The 19,903-nt window shown below is 37.4% G+C and overlaps 1 protein-coding gene across 1 annotated transcript; it reads right to left on the minus strand.

Annotated features, from left to right (window-relative positions):
- Positions 1 to 1,405: 1,405 nt before the first annotated feature.
- Positions 1,406 to 13,311, minus strand: LOC143287642 (ras-related protein Rab-5C-like). The gene is made up of 6 exons (XM_076595767.1): positions 13,179 to 13,311; positions 11,074 to 11,302; positions 10,095 to 10,246; positions 9,381 to 9,503; positions 7,111 to 7,204; positions 1,406 to 6,142 (listed from the first exon to the last, which is right to left on the minus strand). The coding sequence occupies exons 2-6, from the start codon at positions 11,234 to 11,236 to the stop codon at positions 6,033 to 6,035; spliced, it is 642 nt and encodes a 213-aa protein (XP_076451882.1). The 5' UTR covers positions 11,237 to 11,302; positions 13,179 to 13,311; the 3' UTR covers positions 1,406 to 6,032.
- Positions 13,312 to 19,903: the final 6,592 nt, after the last annotated feature.

The raw sequence follows: 19,903 nt of genomic DNA on the forward strand, positions 1-19,903 counted from the left end.
CGAATTTACATGATTAGCCCTTGTCTGATTATGGATGAGCCTAAGTTTTTATCTCTGAATTTTGTTGAGTTCTTTCTCTTTGCCATTCATAGAACAGGTGACTGGGAGGGGACTGACCAATGTGGAGGTGGTTGATGGGAGCCAGTCTTTCCATGGGAGTTTTGTTTCTTGAGGCAGCATCAGTGCATTCAGTCAAATCCATTTACATTACACATGACATCTGCTAGGCAGTTGCCAGACCAGCAGCATAACCGATGCGCTATCCAGACCTTGAGTGCATGCATAGATCTATATATATATATATATATATATATATTTGTGTACTTGTCAGAGTGGATTTCTTCAACAGAATTTTGCCAGGACAACACTTATGTTACCGATGGTTCTTTTTTGGTGCACCAATAGCATGCCGTACACAGGACTTCGGTTTATCATCTCATCTGAATTACATGATGCTCAGCTTTCCAGTCTAACTCGAGGAAAAGGGTAAGACCAGGATTTGAACCCAGAACACACTGTGTTGGCATATGAGCACTGTAACAACTCTGCCACCTTCCTCCTTCCATAAGAGCCTGCACCCTAACACCTACACTTTTAGTCAACAGCTAACCAAGACTCTAGACTTGCCTCACACCAACAGTGCCTAATCCTGGAGCGGCTCCCTGCTGAAATGGGAAGGATGACTGTGTGTGGTTGTGATTCAGTGGGGTTGAAGCTACCCATGGTGGCCGCCTACATGGGGCCTCTGTTTTATTGAGCAATAATTCAATTTCCATGTGGATTAATAATATAAAAGAAAAAAATTATCTTCTTTTTTTTTTGGAGGGGGGGGGGGGGGTCATTATTCTTGAGTCTGATCCCGTCATACATGTAAAAATTCAGTGGCTACAAACATGTACAATCCTGAACATGAAACAAAGCTGCTTAATTAAACTCCAAGGATGGGAATGACTGAGTTTTGTTATGAAAAATTTGTGGCTGGGGTCCAGGAACTGCTTAAAACAGAGTATATGTCAGAGTATACTGAAACAAAGCTAAATGAATAAAGGAGAAAAATGTGGGGTTTTACTCGTAAAAATATTTTTTATCACCAAAATGTCAATCTGTGTAAGGAAATACTCCAACCCATGGTAGAAAGTCACACAAAAGCCCAACTTGCATGAAGAAGTGAATGTCTTGGAATAACAACTCACAAAAACTGAGAAAGTTGAATTTGTAGCAGGTAAGCCTTTTAACTTATCACCAGTCCCAGGTAATAATATTAAGTGATTTCTTAGTTCTTTTTTCCTTTCTTTCTACTATAAGTAAATAATACGTCAGAAGTAGATGTTTACCAAGTCATTGCACAAAATTTTGTCATGCACCTGCACATTCATCCACTCAGTCACACACAGAGAAGAAACTGTCTGTGTACTGAATGATTTAATTGTACATCCAACTGAACATGTGTATACAAAGCAGAGTCACGCATGTGCCACATGAATTTATCACTTGCAAAATTCTCAAGTTGCAACTATTCACCCCTATTCCCAACCCACACGAATGAATGAATGAATGTACATTCCAGACAAATGAAGTCTGTGAACTCTGATCACTTGCAACAGCTCCAGCTTCAATACTGCTGAATGGAAACAGGTCACTTAAATAAATCTGCACACCGTGAAACTTGCAGCGGCTTCCCCTTTTGTCACAGGAAAAGCAGTTCTCTGCATTTTTCTGTGATTGGGGTGACTCACAGCTGATGTGGAACAGAGGGAATAGACTTCTCCGTGAATGAAACACAAACAGCACATTTGACTGCAAGCTCTGTATCAATTCAGTACAACTGACACAAAGATAAATAACCCACAAATGTTAGAAACATGCTCCATACAAACTCTTGGCACACAGTTTCACCAAATCCCGATCACGCTATCCATGTACATATTATTAGAAACATTTAAGCCTCACACTATAAAAACTTTGATCACATGTAAATCAGACAAACAGACGAACAAGACAAAACAAAGCAAAAAAAGGAAAAGAAAAAGAGTGAGAAAGGAAAAATAGAAAAGAAACTTGACAAATTAAAAAACAGCATTAACACACACACTGGTGGACCTAAAGTGTCTAACAACAATCACGCTCACACATGCAAAATTCTTTTTCAGAAAAAAAATGTTAACTTTCCTTTCAGCTTCATATTAATTTGACCTACATTATAATTCTGAAGATTCACTCACCATGTAAACTGGGTATGGTGTTCACTGTAATCCAATTGTTCCCTACTGTTATAGCATGTTGATCAAGTACAGGATGTTGATCAAGTTCAACATTTTTTTTGTATTTTAAGAAAAGACAAATAACTGCTGCATTGAGGGACTGCTGTTCAGTTGTTCATCCAGTGCTAGTGTGAGCACCATGTAGGCTAGTATGCTTACCATTATGCAATTAAACACGTTATATAATATATAACAATAAGAAAGATAAAGCATATGCACTATTTTTTTAGTGACCAGAATATAAAACAAATGTAAAGTCAGGCACAAGCCTTTTCTTACAATTCACATTACTGTTTACCTCCCCACCCAACCCAAAACCACACCACCCAAAGGGAAAAAAATCACTCTAAAATTTCACAATTTCTGGGGAAAAAAACAAAAACCACAAGCTTTCCAGCAAAATGTAAGCCAAAAAATCATCTGCAAAGCACATACAAGCAACACTTTGTCTGCCATTTGATGTGCGTAGATGCATAGAGCATGAGAAATAGCATGTGCTGTTCTGGTGACACCATTTGCAGAAAAATTTATGCCAAGAACTGCAACTTGTACAAGATACTAATAAGGGAGACTGTCCCTAACTCTCCTTCCCAATTCCTCCATCTACACTGAAATTTCTCTTGACATTAAATCCACGAACAAAATGAGGTACTGGAAGTTTGACTTGAAAACTACCCAATGGCAAAGCTAGACAAATGCAGTCTACAGAATTCTGAGACAGTGACATCTAAAAAATTATTAAGAAAAACAACAACAAAACAAAACAAAAAACTAACCCAGATATTTATTGCATTACATCTGGGACACATATGAACTTTGCTCATAATTAGAAGTACAAGCATCTACAACCAGAATCATGTACAAGAAGTTGTGCAAGTGCATGACTACTTATTCCATGGCAGAAGAGGGTAGTAGGATGTGGAGTAGGGAAAGAACTTGATATATGCAGTTATCTTTCTAAAAAATAAAAAAAAAAGGTTTGAAAGACAAGTTTTCAGTTTCAAGAAGTGTCAAAACATGTGGACTGATCCATGTATGCTAAACTACATCTGCTTAAAAAAACAAAACAAAGAATATAAACACATCTAAATGACTGTAGACTGGACCAGCAAAATGCATCTAAAATTCGAACTGTGCATATCACTTTTGTTTTCTTTTTTTCCTTTTTTAATACACCAGACAAGTGAAAAAGATCTTACAGATCTATACACACTGATGGGGAGGAGAAGGAAGGGAGAAAGTAGAGTTTGGGCAAAGAATAATACTGCTTTAATGTCCATTATTTGGTATTTTAATGAGCAGCACTTTCTTTTTCTTTTTTAATAAATAAAAGGAGACCAGAAATGAAAAACAAAGAAGAAAGTAAACACAAGTATATCTGCAACATATACACCATCCTATCTTGTACCAACCCCCTCTCCCTCCTGCCGCCCCCCCATCCCCTGAAAAAAAAGTATATATTCAACACTTTTATAATCTTCCTGAAATTGATCCTTCTTTCTGAAATTACAATATGGTTATTTTCTTAACACTTTTCTATCATGACCGCAGTTGTTCTTTATAATTTTAGTTGAGGAAACAAATATGATTTGCAGTTACCCTTTCAAGTAAAAAAAAACATTTTTTAAATAAATAAAAAGCACACATAAAAACAAACTGAGAAATTATCAATAAAAAATGTAACAAGATGATGAAAACAAATCTGAGTACATTCAGATAATGTGGAAAAGGACAATGAACAAAACTCCTTTAATAATAATTTGAAATGAAGACAATGTATGGGTATTTAATTTCACAAGTCATTTTTATCTAGTTTCAACATTCACACAACAGGAAAAGCAGATGAACTTTTAAACTTTCCTCTCCGCAGTACACATATCTATGTATATATATACACTCGCGTGCACTTAAACTCATGATTTCATGTACACTTGCCCAGTTATTACCGTATCACATCATTTCCTGAACACTCAAAAACAAACAAGATAGTTGAATTACACAAAAGGATGATTCTGTGTTAATATCAAAAGAAAATTTTAATTGTAATTTAAAAAACAAAACAAAAAAACAACACACACACACACACAAAAAAAAACCAAACAAGCAAACAAAACCCAGACGCTGCTGGGCACATTCTAAGAGCGCTAACTTCCCCCCCTAAATTAAGCCGTTACGGTCTTTTTTTTTTATCATAAGAAATTAAGAATCAAACAACAGATTGTTTTTCACTTCACCCAGTTACAGAAGAGTGGCTGGAAATGGAAGGCAGTGGGAAGTAGGATCTGAAATACTAAACACAGATATCTGGTTTATTCAATGTTGTACAATCAGAAAGACTGGAAGGAAGTCCAATATTGTTGTTTTTTGTTTTAATCTTAAAGACCCAAACCAAACATCTACAAAAAAAAAAAGAGCAATACACACAAAACAAAACATACATAAAAACTCAAATTCCTTAAAAAAAATAATAATAAAAAATAAACTAAAAAAAATACATGATGAAACAGGACAATTTACTTTTAGACCTGTGCCATAGCAATGTGACGTTTCATACAAGATAATTATATGTAACACAACACATAATTAAAATCATACATGGCTTTTTTTAACAACAAAACATGCCACTCTATACTTCACTAATTTCACAACAGTAAGATGAAAATATAATAAACTATATATTAAATCATCATATGAAAAAAAAAAAAAGGACTGAAAGACTGATGTTGGTTGAAAGTTAGCAATGAAAGAGAGAATGAAATATGCAACTAAGTCTGAATCTTTTTCTCTGGCTTTCATATTTCTGCTTTGTTTGACACCATACACTACATAGTTGAATTCTGGGCAATGATTTGATGTACAGGTGGGATTGAGCTGAAACAAAACACTGACCCTCTGTGCATATATTTAGTTAATTATACACTCCTCCTATTCCAAGAACCCACCCCAAAACAAAAATATTCAGAAAGCAACTTTCAAAAAGACTTTGTTTCAACTTTGCTTCTTTTAATGGGTAACATGACAAAAAAAAAAAGGGGGTGCAATACCAAAACTGATGAAATAAAAAAAATAATAATAAACATGCTTTCTGCTTTCCTTCATCAGATACCAACCTCGCTGTCATTATCATAAATGGGAAAATTAAGCATTTGGGGGGGAAAAGAATATGAAGATTTATCATGAAAACTAAAAGGCAAGGAAAGCTGAAGATAACCAGAACATCATGTCTGTGAAAACAATCTAATTAAAAGCTCACCCGCACCTTAAAAAAAAACCAGTAATCACACATATGCACCAAGCACATGCGCATGTGTACAGACACGCACAAAGGCTAGACAGGTTGGCATCATCAACATAACTGATATTTCCTTCTCATCAAAGAAAAAAAGAAAGAGATAAAGGCTGTTTTTCCAGTTTAGAAATAAATGTTAAAAAGTCCCCCATTTCTTAAATCTAATAAATCCCACCTAATCTGAAATGTTTGGCCTATTAACTTAATTAAACTAAATCTAGTGTTGGTGAAGAAAAGAAAACAGGTACACCATGTGATGTGAACAAAGAGAGAGTTTGTATCTTCCTGATGGCTCCTCTAGGTGAATGACCCAAGGAACCAGCACAGCACTCCTGCTTTCATCACATTTTACTGAAAATCAGCTGGCACAACGCTGACCAGTCTCTGGACCCTTGGCGGATCCAGTGTGAAGCACATTAGTGTCCAAGAGAGAGGGAGGCTATGCTGAGATGCCGAACCACACCAACAGATGGGACACGCAGCTACTTGCAACAGCCTCCTTCTGACTGCTGGCTCTGTTCATTGTTGAGTCGGACACCCTGCTGTCTCTGCTGGCTGCCAGCGCCCCCTTCGTTCTTCGGTAGTTTTTTGGCTGAGGAGCAAAAAACTTGTTTAGTTCAGACACAGATGCACATTGTAAAGCATCACATTAATAATAATAATAAATTATAATAAATAATAAAATCATTAAAAAATAATGCTTATCCATCACAAACTCCACCTACTTAACACAGGGCCCCAGAGCATTAATGACATAAATAAAGGGAAAGTAGTTGAAAAAATCAAAAACATTTCCTGACCAATATTACAAGTGTCTGTATCTCTAAGGCCTACTTAAAGCTAGGATGTCATAATGAAAGGAAACGTAGAGTACAAACTTGTCATGTAATCCCAAACCTAAATGGACCTCTATAGCAACATCATCATCATTATCAACAGCATCCTCTGCCTCCATCATCAATAAGAAAAAAAAAAAGTCTCAAATTCTGTGGCCTTTCATGCCCAGATCTCATGGTGACATCAGTTTCGATTCCCCTCCACTTTCATGCTTGTTGGGATGAGTCCTATCAACCATACAGCAGTAATGATAATTCTGTAATGTGTTAAAAACGATCATCTGAATGTGTGATGAGGACTCGCATAATACAATTGAACACAACAATAATTCATGATGCAAATCACTTTGATCAGAGACAACCGATTAGAAAAAAAAAAATGCCATGACAAATGGATAAGGTAAACCACCCAATCCCCGCAGTCAGATACTAAACCCACCCAGTGAGGGTGGCAACTGATCAAACCCACAGTTCATGTCTTTGTTCCTTACACTTGTTACAGCCCAGCCTACCACACAGGGCCACATCTAACCCACAACACTTATTGGACTGCCTCATGTTCTGTATGGTATGATGAACATCAAATGTGTTCATTCAATGTTCAATGCATTCTATTTCTAAGGGTCTATCCAGAAAGGAAAATAAAACAAACTGTAAAGGTTAACATCTATGGTGCCTCAGAAATATAAAAGTGCATAAAAAAGTCCAAACGAATAAAACTTACCAATTGCCAGAAAGATATCGTTCACATTCATGGCTGTTTTAGCTGATGTTTCCATGAACAACAAACTGTTCTCTTCTGCGTAGGCCTGGGCTTCCTGTCATAGAACAAAGTAGGAATTAAATTACCACGGCCAATATGCTTGAACGACTCCTGAAAATGGAGTGTGACTGCCTACAATAAAAATGATCATAGACAGACAGATATATAGATGAGATACACAGACAGGGAAAACAAATAAAACTGCACGCAGGAAAAAATACAAAAAAATGGGCGGCGCTGAAGTGTAGCAACGCGTTCTCTCTGGGGGGGCAGCCCAAATTTCACACAGAAAAATCTGTTGCGATAAAAAGAAATACAAATATAAATACAAATATAAACTCATTTGTACATGTACGTATCATGGTCATGGAAGTTGCAGCCCATAAAAGCAGACTGTGCCGGAATATAATTTAATATATAAAGAATGCAAGAGCCTTTTCCCATCACAACTTTCTAAACAATCTGACACACTTGCACAAACAACAGAAGCTTTATTCTAAAAGTAGATTTTTTTTTCTTTTGATTTTCTGCTTTGTCTTGGTGGTATCATAAATTGCTGTCTTTGACTCTCTTGAAGTAAGAATCTAGACTATTTACTGACACAGCAGACCTCCCTATACACTTGCATGTCAATATTTCTACTGTAAGCAAAGACTGGGGACAGTGTTAAAGGCCACACACTTAACACTATGACACATCCTATTTTACTCATGTTAATAGTATTATGAGAAATGGCAGAATGGACAAGAATTAAGACCCTTATCTGCCAAAACAGTGTCTATGAGGATCTGGGTTATATTCCCGGTCTCGTCCTTTCTCCCAAGTTTGACTGGAAAATTGGGATGAGACAAAAAACCGAGGTCCTATGTGCACCAGGCACTAGGTACACTGAAAAAAACCCATAAAAAACATGGCAATGTAAGTGTTCTCCTCTGGCAAAATTCTGTAGAAATCCACTTTGATATGTATACAAATATATACATGCTTGCACTTAAAGTTAAGGTCTGACAAACATGTTAGGTTATGCTGCTGCACAGGCATCTGCCTAGGTGTACTGTACTGTAGTATAGATGGATTTATCCAAACACAGTGATGCCTCCTTGAGAAACTGAAACTGAAAATAGAAATATGAGTAAGTACAATACAGAGCTATCATGACAAACCTTTTGAAAATCTGAGAGAGGGAGAAAGTATGCCTGTACATGTGTGCCAAAGCTAACCTGAACACATCTTTAACTGAATCTCATGGTCACATTCCTACATATTCATTGTTCAGATCATTAGCACACAATTCACACACTCACTCCTTTCTTTTCTTCTTCTTTCATTCCAGCTATAGCAGATTACCATGAAAGCACAGCCAACTGGAGTACATCTGATGCAAAATTATGATCCAGTTTATACATCCTTAGCCATGGATTTTATGTTTGTTCAAATTAGCATTGACACACAATAAACAATTACTCTCACTCTCTCTCCAATGTCATGAAAAGCAGTCAACCACAACTGTTTGTGTGTCCTGACCAACCATCCTTGCTGAATTGACTGCTTTCTTGTGAGGCAACGATGTTTTGTGGGTTAGTCTCTCTCTCAATGAAAGCATGATTTTAGTGGCCATTGGATAGGTGACCAATAAGTAATTTCAATTAGCTGTAGACGTGTGGAGGTGACTTTTTGCAAAATCCTGTTGTAATTTCAATCTTTTATCTAATTTGAAATATTAGCATAGATATAGAATACAATTATACTACTGCTGGTTTCAAAATGAAGCAGAACTTGTTTCAGACACTGAACAGATAAAAATATAGCAAAATCATAAAAATCCACACACTTTCTATCGTTTTTCTCCCACCACCATCCCAATTTATTAACATTTCATTTATAATACAAAAATTCAATATGAACTTTATATTTGTCAATTAATAATTATTCTTCAGATAACCAAAATCTGTCAAACAAATGCAGCATTATTTTTCTGGACTGTCACATAGATGGAAGAGACTAATTTTTGTAATGCTGAAGTTAGTGGTCTGGGTCCACGAGTCCCTTAACAGAAGAGCATTTCGTAATACCAGCATTAAGTAAAACAAAATGTCAAAAGGGGAAAAAAATACTTTCAAATATTGCCAAAACGCCAATTGAGAAATCTGTACAATACAGAAATACTCCTACCCATGCAGTGATAACGCCTGCACTGAACCCAACTGATCAGTCTGAACACAGTTTCTCACCTCAAATTCCACCATACGTTTGTTCGCCAGATCTGCTTTATTGCCGGCCAGAGCTATAACAATGTTGGGACTGGCCTGTCTCTGCAGCTCCTTCACCCATGTCTTGGCACGCCCAAAGGTATCCTGCAACAACAGAAAAGTAGACATGTTGCTTGTGGATCAGGACTCCTTACTTTGTTTCTCATTTCTCCAATTCTACATTCATACTATTCACATCTCCTGTTCATGTTTCCTTTTTCTGTAACCATCCTTATCTTTGAATAAAATGACCAATTTTATTCAGGGGAGGAGCTGGAGGACTGGGTTGGGCAAGGCCTTGTTTGCAGTCTCACTACAAAAACTTCCTTCTTGTCTGATAATAACACGCTCAATAGGGTTATTCAATTCTCTTCCCTTTAACCATCAACTGAAACAGCAGCACTTTCAGGAACAAGAAACAAATGTGTTCAGTAGACAGACCAGTTGCTCCAAATTAAATCAATAACGATTTTTATACAATAATGAACTGAAGTTATCGATTCTCATTGGATTACACGTTACACCAGTAGATCTATTTCTTTTCTTTTTTTCCTTCTTTTTTTTTTTTTTTAATGTAACTTGCTTTTATGTGAACACCAGTCTAGAAATCAACCAGTCAAATCATGGACATATCCATCCAAAGGTACTTAAAACAAAGACTGAGAACAGATGACAAAATGAGAACTGGTCCTTTACCTGGTTTGTGATATCGTACACAACAATGGCAGCCTGAGCACCCCTGTAATACATAGGGGCTAAACTATGGTACCGCTCCTGTCCAGCTGTATCCCAAATTTCAAACTTCACTGTTGTGTCATCGAGGCAGACTGTCTGTGTCAGGAAGGCAGCTGAAAAGGTTATTTTCAAGCGATTAATTTAAACATCTTTTCACAATTTAAGATTTCTTTTTTCCTTTTTGTTACAATAAGGAACTTTAGAATAAGTTGCAACTTTTCGGTTGCAATATAAATCAAAATACTACACAACATTCATGAATCATCACAAAAACAAAATAAAACAGAAAACTGTAAAATACAAGTCATATAACACTACTTTATACACAAACAGATCATACAAATACATAATCATTCGATTCAGCAGGGACTACTTTTACCCTCCATATTTATAAACACTAATCATAAGTCACTGGCGGTCAGAAATCAAGTCATGCAAAAACAAAATAAAAAAACTGGGAGCTAAACTCTGTTTTTCATTTTTCAGGTTTTTACCTGAAAGTGAAGAGCGTGAAATCAGCCACAATACAGTCAGTAAAATGAAATCATTATCATACCCTAGCAAGAAGTTTAATTCAAGCCATCTAACTCGGTCATACAAGTATAAAATAAAATAAAAAGAATTCTGAATTTCTGAATGCACTGTATAGTAATCAGTATAATCCCACTTAAATCTAAAAATATCAAAAATATGTTACATTAACAATGAGAAGATTGTTACCTCTTCAAAAACATATAAAAATTTTCAATAGTAATATGGATCTTTTACTAGTTTCAGCATTTCTTTGTCATTATGTTCATACATAAAACTTCATATTGGTACTTTGGTAGGTTTTCAATCTCTGAAAAGAATTAAAAAATGCATGACTGAAGAAGTTTACCACTGTAACACAGCAAGTGTAGCAGTTTACTTTTCAATTAATTTACGTCATATGTATTACCTCCAATTGTGCTTTCTTGATATTCATGGAACTGCCCCTTTACAAAGCGAAGCACCAAGCTGGATTTCCCCACTGCTGATTCTCCCAACAGAACCAGTTTGAACTGACATATTTTTCCCTGAGTTGCACCATTAGGTCTCTGGGCCCCACCTCGACCAGCCATTGTCCTCACTTGTCAGCTGCTTAAGAAAACTCCTTTTCTCAATGACTGGGCCTTAAAATGAAAGTCCTGAAAACATGTTTAAAATGTTAAACAAACCTGTATAAAAAACAATTCACAAAGTCCAATACAATGTATGCACACATACTCTTGTATAAACACCAGCATGCACATTACACATGCTTACTCACAATGACCGACACATGTAATGGCACAGCCATGGTCATCTTGCACACAAAAACACACATTTTCATTTACCACTGGTTAATTTACTGACACTAATTTACAAAACATGCCAAAGTAATATAAAATATCTTCCCCAGCATGGGCTCAAAATTTAAAGCATGAACATAAATAGGTATCAGTAATATCACTCAGAGTTATGCTATGAACCCTGCTGATATGTCATCTTCTCTCTTCTCATCCTCTGAAAAAGCAGAAGCACACAAACACACACATCTCATTGCTTGAAAGTTCAAATGATGATTATACCTAAACTCAGCTTTCTCACTTTCTGCACATTATCAAACCATTTATAGAAACTAAGAACATCATTTTTGCATTTTAGTGATCAGTTCAATAATCAAATAAAACCAAAAGCAGAATTATTGCTTAAAATTTGTGTGGAAAAATAAAAGAAAATGAATAAATCATGAGTTAACAACACTGCACACTCTTTTTCTCTCTTATACTGTTATAGCGTGTGTGCATCAATGCATCATGTCTGTTTAGAACGTGTTATTGCAAGTGTGTGTGTGTGTGTGTGTATTCAATGTGTGTGTGTGTGTGTGTTCGTGTGCGTGTGTGCATGTGTGTGTGCGTATGCATCTGCACATGCATGCCTGTATATTTTCTTAAACATGTATCATTGTGTGCTAGCTTAATTATCTAAAACAAATACATGTTTTTACTTTGTTACATTTGCACTGAGTGATTCACATGACATGTATTCAGCACTTTCACTTTCACTGCGTCGACGGCCACAATCATCAATTTGTCTGACCATGGGTTCTTCATCCACAGGGATAAATGCTGACCTCAGTGCATAAAAAAATAATTAATAAGTGTCACAGAAGCAGACATTCTTTTTACATTCTGAATTGTTCTACAGATTACTTTTTCATTTTCTGCAAAGACATCAGATTGGCTTATGTGCTAGAGAAAAACTATGTGCAAAAACTAAACATAATGCAAGAGACAATAACACAATGCTTACATGCTTTAAAAAAAATGCAATAGATTTATAAATTCATACATTATGTATTTAAGCTCTCAAGGTCTGATTGTTATTTTGGATTCAAGCATGTCAGGCATCAACTAATGTCTTCCCTTGGTTTATAAATAATTTAAAGTATTGCTGTTCATTCTAGCCTTACACTTGTTCCAGTTGTTGCAGTGAAATAAAATCAAATTTTTTATGGACTACGTTCCAAACTCACTACAAATCCTTAACTGTCTTGCGTGTACTGTACAGACTACAGTGTACCATTAATCATGAAAGCAGAACAGTAAAGGACACCGACAATTCGGAATACAGACTAATATTGTCGAGATTTATTAATTACACATACAGCCAAGGCCATGCTTTTCATTAAACTAAGACCATAAATTAGAATTATGAAAGACACATTACGTTTGTACAGGTCTACGCATCACACAATGACAGCCACTGCCTGTCCGTCTGACAGGTGTTGCACCGCACATCTGACTGACTCTTTTATTCTTATCAATAATCATAATTTTACAAAGAGATACGATGAAACTGTACAAGAAAAGCACATAATATTAAGCAAAATGAAGAGGATGAAAACGACCCAAGATCAGACAATTCCAGATGTAAACAAGGAAGAGCAAGTGAAGTCAGCCATTTTGTTCATCTTCCTCGAACAAAATGTGTAATTCACCACATTTATAGGTCATATACGCTTCTATTTTGCTTAGTTACCTTGCCAGCGTCACAGGAATCCTGATTCTGATTTATACTAGTCCTCTTAAGCCCCGATTACCGTGGGTTTGATAGAAAACAATATGAAATTACGAAGAACCACCCTCTTGAACGCAGCACTAATATATGCACATTAAAGGAAATGGCTACGCGAAATATGAAGTACAATAGAGACACTCTACCATTTTACACTGCATCAAACATTTTGTGCTGAAATTGCTTGATCAACTTAACATGTAACTAAATGTTTGATTTGCGCGATACATGTTGCTTTAAATAAAATTTTACCTAAAACAAATATGTGTGTGTAAATATGTGCGTAGTAATATCGTCTTCTGAATGATCACTCTAGGTGACGTCATGTATGCCCCAGGACAATAAAAACGGGAGGCCCGAGGAACTGACATAAAAAGATATATTTAACGAATATGTCATCATTAAAAAAAACCAAACATTTTTATAAAATGGACATGTGTAAGTCATCTTTGTGTGTGCAGGTGTACTACCAAAAGTTATCATTAGCTTGATTCGATCCCCAGGCCAGAGGTCGGTTTGCTCGCGCGTGTGAACGAAGACGCCCACGAGCATAGCCATCGAAAGGGCAGATAACCGATGGGTAATGATAGTTACTCAAGGAGGCGTCACTGCGTTTGGACAAATCCATATACGCTACACCGTATCTGTTAAGTAGATGCCTGACCAGCAGCGTAACCCAACAGGCTTAATCAGGCCTTGAGCAAGAAAAAAAAAGATGAACTACGCACTCTTCTGTGCCACAGGTGTGTAGCACCGAGCATGGTGCGCACATGATGGATGGGATTCGAATACTTTCAAGCAGTTGAAGAAGTAGATGAACTGGGTTGATTGTGACAATGCGATATTCTCCACTACCCTGTCCTCACGAACTTTGTCGGTGTGTTCCCGTGTGATCGATTACTGAAAATAATATACCTACATCGTAGCCGCTTCAATTCAGTGTTTCAACTGAGATAATCAAGCCGGTTTCTCAGTTTCACCAGCTCCACGGCACGCGCATGCATTCAGCGGCCAAGTCATCATCAAAAGATAGTAGTTTTTCTTTTCTTTTCGATTTCAGGTTGTTGCATGGGGTTCAAAGAAAACTTTTTTTGAATCAGTGATTTATCGATAAAAAGCGGCTAATCAGTCATAGTCAAGATTTCCGACTCGGACCACAGGTGTGGCGGGCTGTGATGCCGCTCAGTAGCCCGTGCAACTGATGACGGTTATACAGAGCCTTCTTATAACTTATTGGTTCTCACGGAACCGCTGCCCTACGATGAGGGGCAAAACAGATGGCATGCAGTGTTCAGTTGGCTGTTTTTAACTGAGTAGGCTGTTCATGTGTGGTCGGGTAAGTGGAGCAATTCCACGACTAAATTAACTTGCCGTCTTGCCCGCGCTTCACGGCCGTCACGGTGCCAGTGACGGAGATTCCTCCGAGTCAGTTTCGCGTATCAGTTTTTGAAACTTGTAACATGCCAAAATGGATATGTGCCAAGAGATTTGCCCTGGTGTGGCACCAGAACTAGCAGAATTTAAGGTCATGCGAAGAAAGCATGAGAAAAATCAGTTCTGCCAGGAAGCCCAGACCAATCAAAATAATTTTCCCTGATGTTAGTTCCAAAGAGATGGTCTTTGACACTGAAACTGAATCAAAACACATCAGAAACCATAAGAAACACTCTTTCCGCAAAATGGTTATTGCACCAGATAAGACCCGTAAAAAAATAAAGAGAAGGTGACAAAAAACTGTACATGGAGATGAAAAGGCAGACTCGCCGGGGAAGAGGAAGGATTGGATGTCATCATCGGAAATGGTAAAATCATTCCCAGACCCAAACCCGGCTAGGATGAAAATGACAGAGCTGGTAACACTGGTGTGCCAAGCTCAGAGCACTGACTCAAGAATACCAAAAGAAATGCTGTAAATAATGTAACGGTAGTGTAAATTAAAAAAAAAAAAAAAAAAAGACCTGAAACGGTTACAAATAACAAGAGTAATGGTAATGTAAGAGGTGATAGTTACAGTCCTGAAGGTCTGAAGCTTTTATTATTAAACGCTGATAGTATTGGAAACAAAAACCACTTAGCTGAATGCTTTGGTTTGGGATTTAAATCCTGACATTATTGCAGTTACTGAACTGAAGCCAAAGACCCCGAGACCTGACTGTGGATGGGAACCTGTAATTGATGGATATGTTTTATATACTAATGAGGTTGGGCGGGTGGTAGGCTTGTTTGCAAAGACGAATCTGAATGTGGTGCGTCAGTAATACACAGCTGGAAGAAGTCTTCAGTCCGTCTGTCTTTTGCTCCATTGCACTTGATAATGAGGAATTAAAAGTTGGAGTTGCATATAGATCTCCCAGTAGTTCATCAGAAGAAAATAAGAAATTTAAAAAATGTGTATCGCTGTTTTTTGAAGGCACAGGTAACAAAGTGTTGATGGGTGATTTTAATAATCCAGATATCGATTGGGAACAAGAAGTGTGTACCAAACACATAGACCATCCTGCTTCAAAATTTCTGAAAGTATTGCAAGATAAATTTGTGGTACAGTTTGTTATGGAACCAACACATTTTCGTGGTAATCAAACAGCAAATATTTTGGATTTGGTTTTTGCAAATAGAGATAACTTGGTTTATAACGTTTTATATCATCCCCCTATAGGTAAAATTCACCATTCTAGTATTACTTTTGAAGTTGATCTTGGTCTTTCACTACCTGATAAGTCGAAAGGCAGACTTTTTTTTTTCTTTTTATTATTATTATTTTTTTTTTTTTAATAAAGGTGATTATGATACAATGAGGAATGCATTGGGTGACATAAATTGGAAAGACTTTGGAATTCAAATCTGTGGATGAGTGTTGGTCTTGCATTACTGATAAATTGAAGGAATTACAAGATAAGTATGGGCTATCTAAAGAGTTTTGGACTGGAAGCAAAAGTTACAAAAAGACTGTCCCACTATCTGTTTTGGAAAAGATGAGATTGAAAAGAAAGACTTTCAGATGGTATAAGAAGTACAGGACGACTGAAAATTATAATGCTTATGCACATGCTCGGAATCAGGTTAAGAGGGCATTACGAAAGGCTACCAAGGAAAAAGAGATGTCTATTGCAAAGAACATAAAAAGTGACCCAAAGAGCTTGTTTAATTATATTGCATCACGAACTAAACCAAAGGAGATCATTCCGAACTAAAGAACACATGGTGGAACTTTAACTAATAATGACAAAGAAAAGGCTGAGGTCCAAAATTTGTTTTTCTCTAGTGTTTTCACAGTGGAAGATGTCACCAATATTCCTTCTTTTGAGTCATAATGCAAGGCTTCAACAGATTATGTTGAAGTTTCAGAAAAGATGATTAGTGACAAACTTTCACAGTTAAAGGTAAATAAAGCCATTGGTCCTGATGGAATACACTCTTATTTGCTAAAAGAATTGCATAATAGTTTAGCTATTCCTTTAAAGATTCTGTTTGTTAAAACTGTATCACATGGTAAGATCCCACAGGCATGGAAAGTAGCAATAGTAAAACCAATATTTAAGAAAGGTAACAAACAAGACCCTGGAAACTATCGACCAGTAAGTTTGACATCGGTTGTATGTAAAGTTTTTGAAGGTTTCATACGTGATACTTTGAATAAACATTTGATTGATAACGACTTATTGTCTGATTATCAGTTTGGCTTTACCAGTGGTAGATCCTGTGTGACTCAGTTGCTGAATACTTTACATGAATGGATGCAGTCACTTAAAAACAATAAACCAATGGATGCAATTTATCTGGACTTACAGAAGGCGTTCGATAAAGTTCCACATAATAGATTAATTGTTAAATTGCAAAGGTACGGTATTTGTGGTAAATTGTTGGAATGGATAAAAGACTTCTTATATGAGAGAACACAGTATGTATCAGTAGGGACTGAGTCATCGTGTCCTGTAAAGGTGAGTGGCGGTGTTCCTCAAGGCAGTGTCTTGGGGCCCACACTCTTTGTATATTATATAAATGACATGCCTGATATACTAGACTGTTTTGTGAAAATCTTTGCAGATGATACAAAGATCTATGAGGAAGTAGATTCTGATGTTGGTAGATTGAAGTTACAAGTTAGTATTGATAATTTAGTACACTGGACTAATAATGAGATGGCAAATTAAATTTAATAGCAATAAATGTAAAGTTTTACACGTAGGCAGAAATAATCCACATTATAAGTATTATATGGATGGTACGGACTTGCAGGAGACTTCATTGGAGAGAGATCTTGGAGTCATTGTTGACTCTGGTCTCTCTTTTGATGTTCATGTTAATGAAACCATTAAAAAAAAGCCATTAGATTGACTGGAATGTTAGTTGGGAATATACAGTGTAAAAGTAAAGACATTATGGTGCCATTATTTAAGTCATTAGTCAGGCCAGTCTTAGAATATGGGAAAGTTGTTTGGAATACGGGCTTAATGAAACATACAGACAGTACTGAAAATGTTCAACGAAGATTTACTAAAAGAATCATTGGCTTTGCTGATATGGACTATGAAAATAGGTTGCAAGCACTTCAGTTACCTAGTTTAGAATATAGAAGACTGCGTGGTGACAGTTTAATAGAGATGTATAAAATGACTCATGGATTATATAACAGCAGAACTATAAACTCTTTGTTTACATTGAATGAGAACAGTGCTACAAGAGGCCATTCCTACAAACTATTAAAAGTTTCAGTCAGTAAAAACTTCCAGATTTGCACATTTCTTTACTAACAGAGTAACAAGTGTTTGGAATAATTTGTTACAAGACGTTGTTTCCGTAGGAACAGTGAATACATTTTAAAATTATCTTGATATTCGTTTACAAAATTTTAAATACAAAACTCACAGTTTACATATTTATTGATTTTTCAAGCATTGCGCACTCAGTGTTGAAAAATGCACCAGACATAATTTTATGTGGGGACTCTCTTTTTCTTCCCCACTTCAAGCGGGCAAAAGGCCCCGTGTCAGGCCTGCACGCCTTGATATTGATATATAATATGATATGAATATGCATTTCTCGTTCAGCACCAGAGAAATCCTACCGATTCAGAGGACATAATACCAAGACGGTCTTGCCGTAGCAGTGGATCAGTCTTGCACTTACACTACTCAGCCAGTGAAACACAGGCGCCGCGGAGATTGTCAGTGCGGAGAGCCTGCAGTGAGTAGAGACGGGCTGGCGGCACACGGGAACTGAAGAGTCACTGACGTGACCATGCTACATGTTTCTGAACAGTGGCAGGGCTGACGTTCAAGAACAAGGCAATAAGAAAGCAGAGACTACTGTATCTATCACGTGACTGCTAAAAAATGGCCGCAAAGATGACTGAAGAGAACTGTACCATACATTTGACATAAAGTGAGGTTGAAAAGGATCTCGGAGTATATGTGGACCTGAACAAATCACGGTTGAGTTTTAGACTGACCACTGATGTAGCGAAGATTACAGCCAAGACTGACAACCGAGAGAAGAGTTGGATTGACCCGATCAAGGAACACTAACTGTCCACCCGGCCTCTCAGAGGACCCATGCACAACTGACTCTTCAAAACGTGACCCTTTAGACCCATCCTGGAGTACGGCCGTTCACTGGCAGTGGTTCAGTTCAGTGGCACCAATACAGCCACTGACACACCTGAAAACGTTGCGCAGTGGGATCAGTGGGAGACGTGCAGCGTCGAGCAACGAAACTCATCGCCTCCTTGAAGGACACTAGCGCCAACTACTCATATCATGTCGTACTAGAAATCACCGAAACGCAAACGCCGCGGTAATTTGATCGACTCAGTTGTACTGACCGTGGCAAATTCACTGATCCCCAGACTCGGGGACCTCATATCGCACGCTCCAACAGTAGCCTGGAAGTCAGAGGAACCAGCTGAGTAAATCTCACTGTAGACAGAACCGTACGTAAGACGAAGATCCATAGTCTTTACAGTCGGACATGTTGTAAACCGCGGAACCTGGAACTTGATAGTACGGACACTGACGGTCGTAATGGCGCAAACACTCATGACTTTCAAGAAAAGACTTGACGCCGGCACTTTTGGGCCACCCTACCCTCACTTTACAATCCAATATGCTGCTGCACGTAGTTGTCCACGCATGCCACCAAAAGTCTTTTTTTTTTTCAACTGAATATAAAAAATATATATTACCAACAGAATGACGAACAGGCCTACCAAGGCCTCAAACGTCTACAAAGATCGAGTTCAAGTCTTATTCACGACTACAGCCCAATAATAATCATGCACATCACATTTAAAAGTAAGTATATGCACATACAAAGACATGTATAGATAATACAGGCATATGGGAGACTGAGATAGAAAACGCAAACTTGTTAAAAAAAACTTGCAAGAAAGAAAGGGAAGATAGAGATGGGGAGAGAGAAGAAAACGTGAATTAGAATGGAAGAGAGAGAGAGAGAGAGAGAGAGAGAGAGAGAGAGAGAGAGAGTCACTACGGCCGGATAACGTTGCACACACACACACACACACACACACACACACACGCACGCACGCACGCGCACACACACACACACACACACACACACACACACACACACACACACACACACACACACACACACACACACACACACACACACACACACGTGTGTGTGTGTGTGTGTGTGTGTTTGTGTGTGTATTCAGCGACAAATGC

This window comes from Babylonia areolata, chromosome 1 (genome assembly GCF_041734735.1).
Source record: "Babylonia areolata isolate BAREFJ2019XMU chromosome 1, ASM4173473v1, whole genome shotgun sequence".
NCBI classification, from domain to species: domain Eukaryota; kingdom Metazoa; phylum Mollusca; class Gastropoda; order Neogastropoda; family Buccinidae; genus Babylonia; species Babylonia areolata.